The sequence below is a fragment of the Postia placenta genome, assembly GCF_002117355.1.
Source record: "Postia placenta MAD-698-R-SB12 unplaced genomic scaffold POSPLAscaffold_24, whole genome shotgun sequence".
Taxonomy (NCBI): Eukaryota; Fungi; Basidiomycota; class Agaricomycetes; order Polyporales; family Adustoporiaceae; genus Rhodonia; species Rhodonia placenta.
The window spans coordinates 512126-526643 of record NW_020169855.1 but is presented as its reverse complement, the minus strand read 5'-3'; the positions used below and the strand labels follow the sequence as shown (position 1 = coordinate 526643).

The window sequence follows — 14518 nt, the reverse complement described above, 5'->3', positions numbered from 1 at the left end:
CCACATCCCTGTGACCGTCCGCTATACTGTCAGCACAAATGCGGCCTATCGTGTTCTCAGGATCACCACTGCAACTCCTCGTGCAAGGAGGCCTGCCGACAGCAATGCGTGCATCACAAGTGCCCGAAGCCTTGCTCAGAGCCTTGTGCGCCGTGCATGGAGCCGTGTCCGTGGACATGCGCCCACCATTCGTGTCCTGTTGTCTGCGGCTCGGTGAGTTGAATCGGGCAAGACCGGGATGCATTTGCTGAATGCGTTGGCCGGTAGATCTGTGCGCGTCTACCCTGCGACGAGCCGTGTACGAACACGCTCCCATGTGGACATCCTTGTCCGTCGGGTGAGTATCGTCATTATTACGACGAGATGTTCGGATGTCTTATCAATGCTACGCAGTCTGCGGCGAGCCGTGCTCTCAACAAAGATGTGTTACCTGTCTTCCCAAAAGCCGCAAGCAGGATATCGTGGACTTTATCATGCAGCGTCAGTTGAAGGAAGTCGACCTGGAATCGAGCGATATCAGCGAGCGATTGATCAGGCTGGGATGCGGACATATGTTCACTGTGGAGACGCTGGATGGACACTGCAAGATGTCTGAATACTACGAGATGGACGACATGGGCCAGTTTGTGGCGACGAAGGCGCCGCCAATCAGCTACCAGACCCCTCCGACATGTCCGACATGCCGCGGGCCTATCGATGCACTACGATACGGGCGTGTCACGAAACGTGCGACGCTCGATATCCTGGAACAGAACGTCGCCAGCCGTATGTCCAAAGCGTTGGACGAGGCCTCCGGAAACTTGGAGCAACTGTCATCGCGTCTTGAGGGCATGCGGAATGCTGCGAAGAAATTGCGAGCGTCCAAGTTTGCTCATAGTAGCCCGCTCTCAGCCCGTACAGCCGCTGGTAAGCCGGGCGAACCGCTCGACCCCAGCCTCCTCACCTCTGCTGCAATGCATAACACGCATGGGTTCTTCCAGTCTGAAGCAGACGCGTGGTTGGATATAGTCGGTGATATTGTCCGCGTGTATGAAAACATTGTAGGCGTGGCGAACATCCGAGGAGCTCACGTCAGAGCGTACGACGCGGCCCTCGCTACGCTCTACCGCCTAGAGATGGATGCTATTGCGCAAGATCCTGAGCGCACATCGCTCGGTGCTCCCGAGCCCCTGGCGATGGAGACAGCAAGGGAAAGGATCGGCCAGCCGCCGTACCAGGCGGACAAACGCTTCCAGGTCGAGGCATACATCCTTTCTCTCGAGGCTCGCTTCATGCTCGCACAGGTGGCGGAGAGCCGGGTGCAGGGTCTCCCACTGATAAATACCACGTCGCTCGCGGGGCAGTACAGACAACAGTGGTTCTCCTTCCTCGAGTTCATTCTGGAGTCCTGTGTCGCTGATGCGCGCAAAGCACTGAGCATTGCCCAGGAGTCTTCAGCGTCCCGCCAGGCCGCTCGATGCGCCATCTGCGTTTTGCGCTCGGAATTCGAGTTGCACCGTACTAGGATACTAGCACAACGAGCCGAGTTGATGAGGCGCGGCGAGTACAGCGAGGTCACACGTGCCACCCTAGCAGACGAAGTAAGAAGAATGAGCTCTCATATGCAGGCGGAACTGGACTCGGAGAGCCGGGAGTATATGGGCAAACGTCGTTCGCACAACGTTGAGGAGATGAGATGGTTCGAGGACAACTGCGCGCGAAAGGTCAAGCGCTGGCAGGAGGAATGTGACGAGCTCGCGAAGTATCTGGTGGGCGACACCTCGTACGAGCCGTTGTCGCTGCAAGAGAAAGAAGATATCGTGAAGGCATTTAATTTCTGTGAGTTTTTCGACCCCGCTCTCGACGGCATCTGTTGAAGCCAGAGGATACGTACGTCTCTAGCCCACAGAGGTCATTTTTACAACTGCGAGAACGGACACACATTCGTGATCGGAGAGGTAAGTGTCCCAGCCCTCGTTAGATCCCTCAGCCTGCTAAATATAGACCATCGCAGTGTGGCGGAGCCACGCAGTCTGCAAGGTGTCCGGAGTGCAACGCCCCTATCGGCGGAACCAATCATCAAGTGCACAACGCAAACACCAGAGCGCGAGATTTCGAGCAGATCGCAGGGGAGCAGGGCGCAATGCCGGGGGCGTTTGCTTGGACAAGAGATGCGTAAGAGATTAGTTTTGAGATATTGAATACGTCGAGCGATGTATACATCCTGATCCGACGTGCATTGCATGACGTGTCACACCTGCAAATAGTGCGTTCTATTGATGTAGATTCTACCCGTCAAAGCGTCTATCTGGTGGTGCTCCGACCAAGCCCTCGACCTACTGCTATGTTATGCACTGCTGATTCTGTATAAGATCGTGAAAGTCCCATGTTAATAATGTATCCGAGGCAATTGTACATTGTCACGAATGGGTGCGGAGACAAGTCAACGTAGCTTGACCTCGCACCCTTGGGTTCGACAATAGCAACCTATGGCTGCTGCCTCCTACTGCCGCCCACCTTCAGGAGATCTTGTTGTCTCCATTGCATCACCGCACATTGACCGCTGCTATATGGCAACAACGAACCTCTCCGATGACGAACGTGTGTCCATTCTCGCAATTATAGAAGTGACCCCGAGTCGCTGCAACAGAACCTCAGCACTTGAGAACAAGATGAGAATGGACAGGTAGCCCACCGAAATCTAGAGCCTTCACGATGTCCTGCCGTTCTTGCAGAGTGACAGGCTGGTAGAACGTGCCGACCCGTGTGACGATCTTCTCGAGCTCATCACAATCCTCCCTCCAACGGACGACCTTCCGCATACAGTTATTTTCAAACCATTCCATCTCTGCCAGCAGCTCCTCCTGTGTGTTCTAGGAGCGGTTGCGGATGTGTTCCTCCGCCACTCTCTCCAACACAGAAGACCGCGTTGCACTAAACGGACAGAGTGAACAGCAAGCGCCAACAAAGTAGGGCGTACGAGAACACCGTACGGTCACAATCATGTCAAGATACGTCTGCAATAGGCAAGTGTGAGCGAGGTGAGACAATACGGTCATGTAAAAGGGAACGACCAACGCACCCAAGACTTGTTGCGGTCATTGACACTCGCCACAATGCGCACGAATCCTTGCACCTTCGACGCGTTCTCAAAGTGGTGATTGTCTGCCAGGAAGGACTTGATATAGTTATGAGCTCCGCTCGGGGTTAGTGTCTCTTCTCCCGGACGGAGCCGTTCACAGCAAGCCTATCCATCGGGAAGAAGTCCGGGGCGACCTTGTCTTCCTCTAAGCAGGATGTACATGGATGGGCATGCGTTGAGGATGCTTCAACGAGTGTCCAAGGAGGGCGCCTCATCATGACCGACGTGTCAGCAATGTTGCCTAGTAGTTATCAGAAACTATGGACACTCACTAGAATGCCCCTGATGTGTAGCACGGATTCGTACGAGCGGATAGTGAGGAAACGGTATTGATGCGCATCTGGATCTGGTATTTGCGCTCCGGATTCGAGGTCGAAGGACGGCTGGCTCTGAGCAACAAGCCTTCAATCTTGTCAGCTGGGTGGCTTGAGAGAATACAGGTCTACGAGATGTGACTTTGACGCAAGAACCGCCCAAGCCTCAAATAGAGTAATTTATAAAGCATTCAAGCGCAGGTGCAAAAACGTGCATACTTGCGTCGTCATCAAAGCCATCCTTTGGCCGCGCGATCATCTTTGAAGTCCGCGCGATCATTTTCAAAGTCCGCGAACCTAGGGCTGTCTTCCTCCGTGAAATCAGAAAGATGGTCTAGCTGAGGACAAGCACACAGCGACACCACAGTCTGATTCGTAAGCGGGTGACAACGGTCTTAGCAACGCGTGAAGAACACGCACTGCTTGCATTTCGCACATTCTGAACTCTACGGAAAAGTCCGAAAACAGTGTACTAACTCATACTCGGACAGAAGTACTGAACACTCAGCATCAGGTATGTGTGAAGCATAGTATCCAGTCGCTGGCTATTAGACGAGAGAGATAATACGCAGGTTCTTGACAGACAAGCTGCTAATATTCCCCGCACATTCTCATTGACACAACTACAGTCGTACTTCTACCGTGGTCGAGAACCACTACGAGGCTACTAATGAGGTGACCAATAAGCGTATAGGGTTTATGGTAGGAGCAGAAGTCGTGAAAAGATCCTGCGGCGCTCATTCCCCGTGACGATCTCGACGGCGAACTCGTTTTTGGAATATTAAACAGTATGTCAAAGCCGATCCTATGGTGATAGACATCCATCTCACGCAGTCACAGACTCGTCAGCCTCTTGAAACGCAACCATGGTGCGTTTCTGCACTCGGTAACGGCCTTATTGTCTGCTTTGACGAAAGATCCCAGGACATGTGCGCGGCCACCGCTCTTCCAGAACATTCTCATTGTAACGGGCACGTCGAGCGAAGCGCGTAGCGGAAAAGATCCGGACGTCGAACTGTCGAGGGCGAGCGAAGAGACAAGCGAGGATTCGCGAACAAAAGGGGCGCCGATACTGGCGTTGATTCGACGAGACTACACAGCGTACGCACAACAGGTTTATGGACGAGCCGGTAACTACATCGAGACCGTAGGGTACCTGTGCATATGGAGATAGTGATCTAAAACAGGGGGAGAGCGGGAGAGGGATATTACCGTAACAGGAACCAGCGCGGCGCGCGTGCACGCTCGCGATACAAACAGATCGCTATCTACGAATGGCCGTTGGTAAGTAATAGTCCGTTTTGTACTACAATGACCGTGTAGTGGTATTGACCACTACATCATCCCCCTTCTAGGGACGAGCATAGCGAGACCTTTCGCGTTAGGAAGGCTCGGGGTCGTAACGCACGGGCGGGCGCGAGATTCGACCAGACGCAGTCGTAGTCTGCGACGGCGGGACATATGATGTGCGCAGATTCTCGCGCACACGCGGCGGCGAGGACGGGCGCGGAACAGCGGCAGGCACAGCGGGGGCACGACGGGGCACGGAGGGCATGGGCACGGAGGACGCAGAGGCAGCGGGCAGCACGGGTTCGGAGGGCACAGACGACGGGGCAGCGAAGGATGCGGGAGCCTGTGAAGTAGAAACAGAAATGTCAGTAGCTTCAGCAATGGGATAGGTTTTGTCAAGGATGAGACGATGGGGACGAGGAGCGCGAGGGTGACGGCGGTGGAAACGTTCGAGGAGTTCGTTTTGGGATGTGGGTATGTCGGAGAGGGGGACCCAGGAGTTCTCATCATCTGCTAGCGAATGCCAGTGGACGAGGTATTCGTAACGTTGGCCAGTCTTGCGGCAGTCGAGGATCGAGTCGATGGCAGGAGGAGGTGAGTCGGAGGAGTCGAGATCGAAGGGTTGCGGGGAGGAATGGAGATGGAATTCGGAAGGGTCGTGGTAGGGTTCGAGGAGGGAGGTGTGGAAAACGGGATGTAGGCGAGAGAGGTAAGAAGGGAGGCGAAGGAGGTAGGAAGAGGAACCAATGGTACGAATGATGGGGAATGGGCCAAGGCGACGATGGTCGAGCTTGCCGGATGGACGAGTAGTCTTGATATTGCGGCGAAGGAGCCAGACGAGCTGGTCCGGCTTGTACATGGGCGAGGCGAGTACGTGCTGGTTGTAGTAGCGCGCTTGGAGCTGTTGCGCATATGTGAGTTCAGCGCGGAGCTCGGCGTGGATGGTGTCAAGACGCTGTGCAAGGTCTTGAGCAGCGGGTACTGTAGAACGCTCGGTGATCTGGGGTTCGAACGTCGGGTGGTAAGCATAGTTAGCGTAGTATGGTGTCTGCTTTGTTGAGGAGTTCTCGGCGTTGTTGAATGCGAACTCGGCCAGTGGTAGGTAGTCGACCCAGTCATCCTGTTGGTAGGAGACATAGGCACGGAGGTAAGTCTCGAGCGTTTGATTCGTACGCTCTGTGAGGCCATCTGTCTGCGGGTGGTAAGCGGTCGATGTATTGACATCTACTTTAAGAATGGAGGTAAGTTCTTTCCAGAAGTGTGAAATGAAAACCGAACCACGGTCCGAGACAATTGACTCGGGTAGTCCGTGGTAGCGGAAAATGCGATCAAGGAATAGCCATGCAAGACCGGGAGCGTCGAGGGTCTCGTTCGTGGGTATGAAATGGGCGGCACGGGTGAGACGATCGCAGACGACAAGTATTGAGTCGTAGCCGTGCAATGTTGGTAGCTTGACAATGAAGTCCATGGTGATGGACTTCCATGGACGCGACGGGATCTCGAGCGGTTGCAGGAGTCCGTAGGGCTTGTGTCGTGGGTTCTTGATTCGAGCGCATACATCGCACGCTTGAACGTAGCGGCGCACATATGTGTTGATACCCGGCCATGAGTAGTCGCGCTGTACAAACGCAAGTGTGCGTGTTCGACCCGGGTGACCTGCGATCAAAGCATCATGACGGGAATGAAGTATGTCAGCACGTAAGACAGCAGGGACAAAGAGACGGCCTTTGTGAAATACCATGCCATCTTGAGCATGGAAGTCGGAGCTTCCGTGCGCCATGGCTTCGCGCCACTCAATGTCGTCTCGAAACACGGTCTTGAAGCGCTCGAGTAAGACTGAATTATCTAGTGAGATCGTGGTAAGTGCCGGAACCGAAAGCGTCGGAATGTCATTGATTGGTTGCTCCTTCTGCAGAAATAGAAATTGAGTATGTTGGGGTGTCAGAAGGATTTTGCGCTGCGCTTCAAGGACGTCATCCCCCTTCTGGGGCAAGAAGTCGGGGCGCCTAGAGGGAGCGTCCGCAACGTTCTTCACGCCGGGGCCCCAAATGAGCCGGAAATCAAATTCAGAAAGAAACATAGACCACCGCGCTTGGCGGCGATTCAAAACACGAGAAGACATAAAATACTCAAGGTTTTTGTGGTCAGAAATGACCGAGACAGGGTGCGGAGAACCGAGGAGCCAAGCACGCATGTCGCGGAATGAGTCGACAACGGCAAGGAGCTCCTTGTCGTGGACTTCATAATTGATCTCGGCGGGAGAGAACTTGCGTGAGTAGTAGGCAACAGGGTGGAGGCTGCCATCAGCGTCGGGCTGCTGAAGGATGCCGGAGAGCGCAAAGTCGGACGCATCGGTTGAGAGCGTGCAAGGGAGCGTAGGGTTGAAATGTCGGAGGACAGGAAACGAGGTGAACGCACGCTTGAGCTTGTTGAAAGCGTGGTGGCATTGGTCTGTGAACTCGAAGGTAACCTTCTTTTTTGTCAGCTTATTAAGTGGCAGAACAATGTCAGCGTAGTGATCAACAAAACGACGATAGAAGTTTGTGAAGCCCAGGAACGACTGGACATCACGAACCGAGCGTGGCGTAGGCCAGTGCGCAATGGTATCGAGCTTCTTAGGGTTCATCTTGATGCCGTCAGCACCAATTAGATAACCGAGGTACTCGACCTCGGACTTGTCGAACTCGCACTTCTTCGCGTTAGCAAAGAGGCGAGCGTCCTGCAAGCGGTCAAGCACCTGCTTGACATGCTGATCGTGAGCCTCCTGTGAACGGGAGAAGATCAATATGTCATCGAGGTATACAACGCAAAAGACGTCGAGGTAGTCTCGGAGGGTGTCTTGAATGAAGGCCTGAAATGTAGCAGGAGCATTAGTGAGTCCGAAGGGCATAACAAGATACTCAAAGAGGCCTAAAGGCGTTCGAAAAGCGGTCTTCCATTCGTCGCCTTCCTTGACGCGCACGAGATTGAACGCATTCTTCAGGTCAATGACCGTGAAGAGCATACAACCTTGAACACGATCAAGGAGATCGTCAATTAGCGGGAGCGGATACCTATTTTTCTTGGTGATAGCATTGAGCCCACGGTAGTCGACACAGAGACGGAGCTCTCCGGTCTTCTTTCGGACAAAGAGAATGGGCGAAGCTGCTGGGGAGGTAGAGCGTCGGATGAAGCCTTTCTTGAGGTTCGTCTCAATGTATTCTGCAAGAGCAGTGCGTTCGTCTTGTGACAGACGATACACGGGACCAAACGGCGGAGACTTGCCATCTTCGATCTCGATCTCGATGTCGTAAGGGCGATGTGGGGGTAGGGCATCGACAGCGACAGGAGAGAAGACGGTGGAGGCCCAAGGCATGTACTTGGGAGGAAGGAATGAGGAGTCGTCATCGTCAGACGATGCTCTGGAGGGTGTGGGATCAGGACCAAGGTCTGACGCAAGGGTGGACATGGAAGCAATGGAGATGCCAGCCAAAGCGGAGGGGTTGAGACGAAGCATGGCGACAGGGAGAGACTTGGCGTACTTGACAAGACGCTGCGACGAGCAGACATCGATGTCAACAGGGGTACGAGGAGGTGCGAGACGTGAAACAGCGGAGCGACCGAAGCCGGTCCAACCAGGCAACAAGGAGAGGTACGAGGGAGTCGAGGGTGGATCCGTAGTGTTGGCCAAACACTCGGGAGACGTTGCAGAGCGAGACGCTGGCTGCAAGGATGAGTCGGGAGGTGGTGGAGCACGAGCCGAGACGAGAGAGATGCCGTTAAGACCGAAGCCTAGACCGACCGAGGTGACAGGGAGCGAGTTCAAGGAGGTGTGGGTAGACGGACGAGGAAGACCGAAGCCTTTGCCGTGGACAGAGACAGGAGTTGAGCGAGTTAGGTTGCAACACGAGAGGGAGAGATTAGCATCCTCCCAATCGATCGCAGGGTTGTGGCGGCGAAGCCAGTCGAGGCCAAGGATGATGGGGTAGGCGACCGATACGACACCAAGGGAGAGAACCTCGGAATGGCGGTCGACCATTAGTTCAGTGATAACATCATGTGTGACGAGACCAGATGCGATCGGGCGGTCGTCCACTGCTGTGATGGGAACCGGCACGTCTTTGAGACGACGTGAAAGAGAGTGACGAGCGGCAAAAGTGTCAGAGATACAACAGGCAGAAGCACCTGAGTCAACAAGAGCAAATGTCTTGATGGGTTTTCGGTTAGGGAAACAAAGAGAGACAGAAATGAAGAAGTGATCAGGAGCGTTAGCATACGAAGCGCGAGAGGAAAAGACATAGAGCGGAGCGGAAACGAGACGGGTATCGGGTATATAACGTCCGTCCGTGGAGCGGACGTGGGTGGGCTCCGCGGCAGGAGTACGACGGGTCCCTACATCGACCGGAAGCCCAGGGACCTGAGACGGGCTACCGGTTAGGCTTTTCCCGAAGGAACAGCCTTGGCCCTGGCTTTCTTGGCCTTGTCGGACATGTTAGGGCAATCCTGGATCGTATGCTTGCCTTGTCCGCAGTAGAAACACAACCCGAGACGTCGCCGACATTCCTTTTCCTCGGCCGTGACAGGACCACGACGGACTGCATCGATCTCCATTGGCACTACAGTGCTTGACGAAGCTGCGGGAGCGGGAGTGGAGGCAACGCGAGGGGTAGCCTGCGCTAGCTCGGAATGGCGGTGGCCGGAAGGTTTTGACTTCAACTCACGAGTCTCGCGCTCGAGCTCGTGAAGGCGGTTGTCAGCCGTAATGACGGTCAGAATCCACTCGTCGAGTGTCGCGGGACGCTTCTCGTTGACGAGGATTTCCTTGAGGCGAGGCTTGAGGTTCCGATCGAAGTAGGTGATCTGCATGTAATCAGAGACATCTACGTATGTGAGATACTCTTCAAACAGGTTAGCGTAGGTAGCAGCCGAGCCGGTCTGCTTGAGGGCCTCGAGCTTGCGAAGGCTCGTGGACACAAGGTCAGAGTCCTGGAAGCGAGTAGTAAAAATACGCTGGAGCTCCTCCCAGTCATAGAGGAGCTCAGAACGCTTTGCCTCAATGGTATTGAACCACTGGATCGGTGAACCGTCCTTGAGGTACATCGAGAACAATGTGGTCTTTTGTTTCTCGGACGAAATGTTAGTAAGTTCAATGTAAGAACGCACCTCTCGGAGGAATGGTACGACCTCCGAGGACTTCCCGTTGAACATACGGGGATCGCGTACTTTGATGTTACGTGGTCCGGCAGATGTTGACGGCGCGGGTGTCGCAGACACACGCTGCCGCAACTCGTCAATGCTGCGGGCAAGCGACTCGAGCGCAGCGCTCTGCAGCTGCTGGTTGTTCGCAAACGCATCTTGGTGTCGTCCAAGTGCAGCGACAGCCTGGAAGAGAATGCGGTCAGCAGCGTCAGCGGGATTCACCCCGGCCTCGGGAGGAGCAGGTTGAGGGGGCTGTTGGATGCCCGCGTCTCCCCAGCTCCCATCGAAGCCTTGGTCGAGGCCTTGTTGAGCCATGTGGTGGGTGCTTCTTGTGGGAGAAAAATTGTCAACGGTGAGGAAGAGCACAGAGTGCTTAGCTGAAAAGGGAAACGAAGTGTCCAAGCGTCCAGTTGTGGTCGAATCAAACTGTAACGGGCACGTCGAGCGAAGCGCGTAGCGGAAAAGATCCGGACGTCGAACTGTCGAGGGCGAGCGAAGAGACAAGCGAGGATTCGCGAACAAAAGGGGCGCCGATACTGGCGTTGATTCGACGAGACTACACAGCGTACGCACAACAGGTTTATGGACGAGCCGGTAACTACATCGAGACCGTAGGGTACCTGTGCATATGGAGATAGTGATCTAAAACAGGGGGAGAGCGGGAGAGGGATATTACCGTAACAGGAACCAGCGCGGCGCGCGTGCACGCTCGCGATACAAACAGATCGCTATCTACGAATGGCCGTTGGTAAGTAATAGTCCGTTTTGTACTACAATGACCGTGTAGTGGTATTGACCACTACACTCATGGGCTCACCTTGGGGAGCGCGCGAGCGTAGTCTACACTCACCCGCGGCTCAGAGAGATAACTACATGCATTCACAAGATCATACAACGAGAATCCGATGCAATTGAGCGGAAGACACTGCCCGAGGCGGCAAGCTCAGTCATACGAAATGGGGGGACAGCTTTTGCCAATCCATCCCTACGCAGCATATCCCGATGTGATGCTAAGGAATGATCCTTGTGATTGTATTGCAGCCGAACACAAACACGCTACAGATAATTATGCATACAGACATTGGCGTGCCTCATTCCCTGACGTGACGCCTCAGGACTAGCGCCCGTTTGTGGACATGTGTGGACGTTTGACCGCCTTTGGTTTATCTTGTATGAAGCACGCGTGGATAGGGCATGCTCCTGCGCAGTAGGTCTGGCACGAGGCGGAGCACTTCTATATCATGGGGTAAGGTGTGCTCGCCCCTTGCCCACGTATCTCTCCTTCGACTCCCAGTATCCGACAACCGATACGACACTACGCTAACTCGATGTCCCGGTATAGGACCGTTCCGTGTAAATTCCTTGGTACTCCAGGTGGTTGCCGGTATGGCAACAACTGCACATTTCTACATCCACAGACGGCATCTCACGCTTCTACGAATCTCCCTACGGCCGATGTGCCTCTGCTCAGTCCACAGCCTGCGCCTTCCGCCCCAGGATTTCAGGCATCTGGCGTACCAATCGGTTCCTGCAATGCCTATTGGAAGTACGGGAACTGCCGTCATGGATTCAGTTGTCGTTACAAGCACGAGCGAGCGCCGATCCTTGACGAAGCCAGCGGATCAGCTTCCGCAGAGGAGCTTGTGCATCCCCCCACTCCTGCAGCGAGACTTGGTATGGGTGTAGGCGTCACTCTGCAAAACCGTACAGCACTTTCGCCGAGCGATGCCCACTATCATATTTACATAGTAAGCCCGGAACGCGTCCAGTGAATCGTAAGCCCGTAGATCTACAGGAATAAAATCACCCCCAAAAACTGGAATGAGATGTACAGCGCGTGCAACAGAATCTAAATGTATCACTTCTGATGGCCGCCGGCTGTCTTCATCCAGCTGTGGCTCTACTATCCACATCCCGGTATCCTTGTCAGGTTCGTCTCCAAGCGGCAAAAACCACTCGACTAGCGCACACGGATACAACGTACCAGAGTACCAGAATGAAAACAACAAGCGGATGCGTGCCGCATACATCCCACGAAAGCCGTCGAGGGTGGGGTCCTTATTGACGAGCACTGTGTCATAGCGTGGTGCACCGGATCGCCAAGATGGAGGGAGTCGCCCGGATGCACTCACGTTTCATGCCGCCTCATCCAGACAGATCACTGGGTGCGTAGAATGTTGCTACGGCTGAATGAAACACAGACATCCGGAGACGCGGGCTGCGGTATTGGCTGGCATCCTGCATTGGGGCCGTATTGTCATTGAGTTGTTGCAAAAGAAAACTTGCGACTAAGTTGACAAGTTCAGGGATTTGAAGCTGCTCGTCAAGTGCAGCAAGATGGCGGCAGTATCCTCTTGCTGTTATGGGTTTCAGTCCACCAGTTGACAAGCCATAAATATATGTACTCACCTGGGCGATGGGCTAGAGCTGTGAAGGCATCCACTGAAGGCCTGTCTTGTCGCGACTTAGGGTCAAGCGACTGGGGAAAACCAAACAAAGGATGCTGGGGGCATTCGACTGGGTCTTACCGAAGCGATGGTGAGCTAGGCTCAAACCTAAGGTTAGGGACAAGATAATATATTAGTTCAGTAAGAAGGGAATACAAAGGGTGTCGCGACTTAGGGTCAAGCGACTGGGGAAACACAGACAAGTGACGCTGGGGGTGTTCGGCTGGGTCTTACCGAAGCGATGGTGAGCTCACGCTCAAACCTAAGGCTAGGGACAAGATAATATATTAGTGAGGTAAGAAAAGGAATACAAAAGATGCTTACTGACCTAGGGACAAGAGGTCAAAACTGAGGTCCCTAGGGTAGCAGAGGCAGGCTTATATACAGGGGGAGATGAGGGCAGGCTGTGCGCACTGGTCCGTGCGTAGCTGGTCTGTGCACAGCATGCTGACGCGGCCCCAGGGGCCGGTGAGTCAGAGAGGCTGTGTCAGCGGAGCCCGAGCTGTGCCTGTCACGAGTTGGCACAGCGTCTAGCCATTTTGTAATTTTTTCCTTTTCGCGGGCTCAAACCCGCGACCTCTGTACTACATGCCTGATATGGACGCGTCGCTATCTACTGTACGATTAGATTAGATGGGCGGCAGTGCACGGCACAGCTCGGGCTCCGCTGACACAGCCACTGTGACTCACCGGCCCCTGGGGCCGCATTAGCATGCTGTGCATGGACCAGCTGCGCACGGACCAGTGCGCACAGCCTGCCCTCATCTCCCCCTGTATATAAGCCTGCCTCTGCTACCCTAGGGACCTCAGTTTTGACCTCTTGTCCCTAGGTCAGTAAGCCTCTCATGTATTCTCTTTCTTACTTAACTAACTAATACATTTCTTGTCCCTAGCCTTAGGTTTGAGCTTTGCTCACCATCGCTTCAGTGAGAACCAGTCGAACTATCACAAAACCTATAAACCCACCTTATAGCTTGATGGTAAGGGGGGGAGATAAAGCACTTAAGTGTGGGGGAGGTAATGCTGTTAAGCGCAACAACGAAGTGAATAGAACTGGGGGACAGGGTGCCCCAGGATGCTGCCTTATATACATGAGGGAAAACCCCCCAGGGACCGGTAATGGACCCCTGGTACCTAGCTTGGTAAGGATTACTAAGTATCATGTGTCCTATGATGTAATATATGATGTCATAGTCTGGCCCTGCCCTGCCCTGGGCCTAGGGTCCAGAATTGACCGGCCTATGGCCTAGTGCCTGAGCCTAGCTCCTACCTATGATGTCAGAATGATGTCATGGTCCAGACAGAGTCTGGTTTCTATCTAGAAAAGGTCCGGCATCAGAGTCCAGCCTGATGTGTCCAGAACAAGATCATGTGTCGCTTATTTAAGCGGATAACCCCTTAGATATGCAGCTGTACCCATATGCGGACGGATAAGTATGGATAAGTCCCTAGACCCTTCGATATGTCCGCAGAAATAGCGGAAAAATGAGGTAAAATTAGGGAAACTGTGACAGTACCCCCGCCTCTAGCTTTGAGCTCCGTTGAGAAGTTTCGACCATTTGACCAGTGAAGTGCCTTTATGCTTCGGTAATCTCGAGATCACAATCGGCTATGCGCTCAATAATGAGCTGAGCAATGGGGTCGCCTTTGGCGATCTTCAGCTCGGATGGTCCGGTGTTGGTAACAACAACCTTGACTTCGGCTGGGTCACCCCGCTCGATAATGCCTTCGATTGCTCGGATTCCTTTGGCTAACGGATTCCCTACTGGGGTGATTCTCCCGTAGGTGCCAACTGGTAGTTGTATCCGGATTCCTGTTGGAATTTGCAGTGTTGCATTACTGGCGACTCCCTGGTTTTGACTTGCATACAGTTCAAAGCCTGCTGCTGTATTGGTCTTTTTCTTGGGTTCCTGGCCTCCTCGTAGCTCAACTTGAAGTGTTGCATCCCTTTTCAGGAGAGCAAACACCTTGTCATCATTATCATCGAGCGACCTGATTGCGTGCGGGTGCGCATCGTGATATTCCTTGATGAGTTCCTTTGAGCCTTTGAGGTTCGCTACTGGTTCCCATGTATCCTCGTCGGGAGTGGTATTCTTCCATCGTACGAGGTACTGAAGCTTGCGGTAGTGTCGGCGAGAGGATAAGATCTTCTCCACTTCCCATTCTTC

At 53.9% G+C, this 14518-nt stretch overlaps 7 protein-coding genes across 7 annotated transcripts in view; 4 read left to right on the top strand and 3 right to left on the bottom strand.

The window, feature by feature from the left end:
- The window catches only part of POSPLADRAFT_1050853 (hypothetical protein), a gene marked incomplete at both ends in the record, with an annotated part of 8209 nt that extends 6051 nt beyond the window's left edge, over positions 1-2158 (top strand). The window contains 4 exons of the mRNA XM_024480080.1: positions 446-1580; positions 1608-1818; positions 1882-1937; positions 1994-2158. Of these exons, the coding sequence (XP_024333161.1) occupies positions 446-1580; positions 1608-1818; positions 1882-1937; positions 1994-2158 (1567 nt within the window). The remainder of the gene's footprint in view (positions 1-445; positions 1581-1607; positions 1819-1881; positions 1938-1993) is intronic.
- Positions 2159-2811: 653 nt separating this feature from the next.
- On the bottom strand, positions 2812-3675 carry POSPLADRAFT_1050852 (hypothetical protein; the record flags this gene model as incomplete). Its single annotated transcript, XM_024480079.1, has 4 exons — positions 2812-2913; positions 3062-3226; positions 3394-3510; positions 3655-3675. 4 exons carry the CDS (start codon positions 3673-3675, stop codon positions 2812-2814), a joined length of 405 nt encoding a protein of 134 aa, XP_024333160.1.
- Positions 3676-4399: 724 nt separating this feature from the next.
- Positions 4400-4609, top strand: POSPLADRAFT_1160429 (hypothetical protein; the record flags this gene model as incomplete). The annotated part of the gene is made up of 1 exon (XM_024487544.1): positions 4400-4609. A coding segment is annotated over one exon (210 nt), but the record flags the coding sequence as incomplete, so codon positions are not given.
- A 5716-nt stretch (positions 4610-10325) lies between these two features.
- On the top strand, positions 10326-10541 carry POSPLADRAFT_1160553 (hypothetical protein; the record flags this gene model as incomplete). Its single annotated transcript, XM_024487563.1, has 1 exon — positions 10326-10541. A coding segment is annotated over one exon (216 nt), but the record flags the coding sequence as incomplete, so codon positions are not given.
- A 984-nt stretch (positions 10542-11525) lies between these two features.
- POSPLADRAFT_1160487 (hypothetical protein) lies at positions 11526-11987 on the bottom strand (the record flags this gene model as incomplete). Its single annotated transcript, XM_024487552.1, has 1 exon — positions 11526-11987. A coding segment is annotated over one exon (462 nt), but the record flags the coding sequence as incomplete, so codon positions are not given.
- Positions 11988-12048: 61 nt separating this feature from the next.
- POSPLADRAFT_1160537 (hypothetical protein) lies at positions 12049-12267 on the bottom strand (the record flags this gene model as incomplete). Its single annotated transcript, XM_024487558.1, has 1 exon — positions 12049-12267. A coding segment is annotated over one exon (219 nt), but the record flags the coding sequence as incomplete, so codon positions are not given.
- Positions 12268-13327: 1060 nt separating this feature from the next.
- On the top strand, positions 13328-13701 carry POSPLADRAFT_1160253 (hypothetical protein; the record flags this gene model as incomplete). Its single annotated transcript, XM_024487522.1, has 2 exons — positions 13328-13492; positions 13633-13701. The coding sequence occupies 2 exons, from the start codon at positions 13328-13330 to the stop codon at positions 13699-13701; spliced, it is 234 nt and encodes a 77-aa protein (XP_024333155.1).
- Positions 13702-14518: the final 817 nt, after the last annotated feature.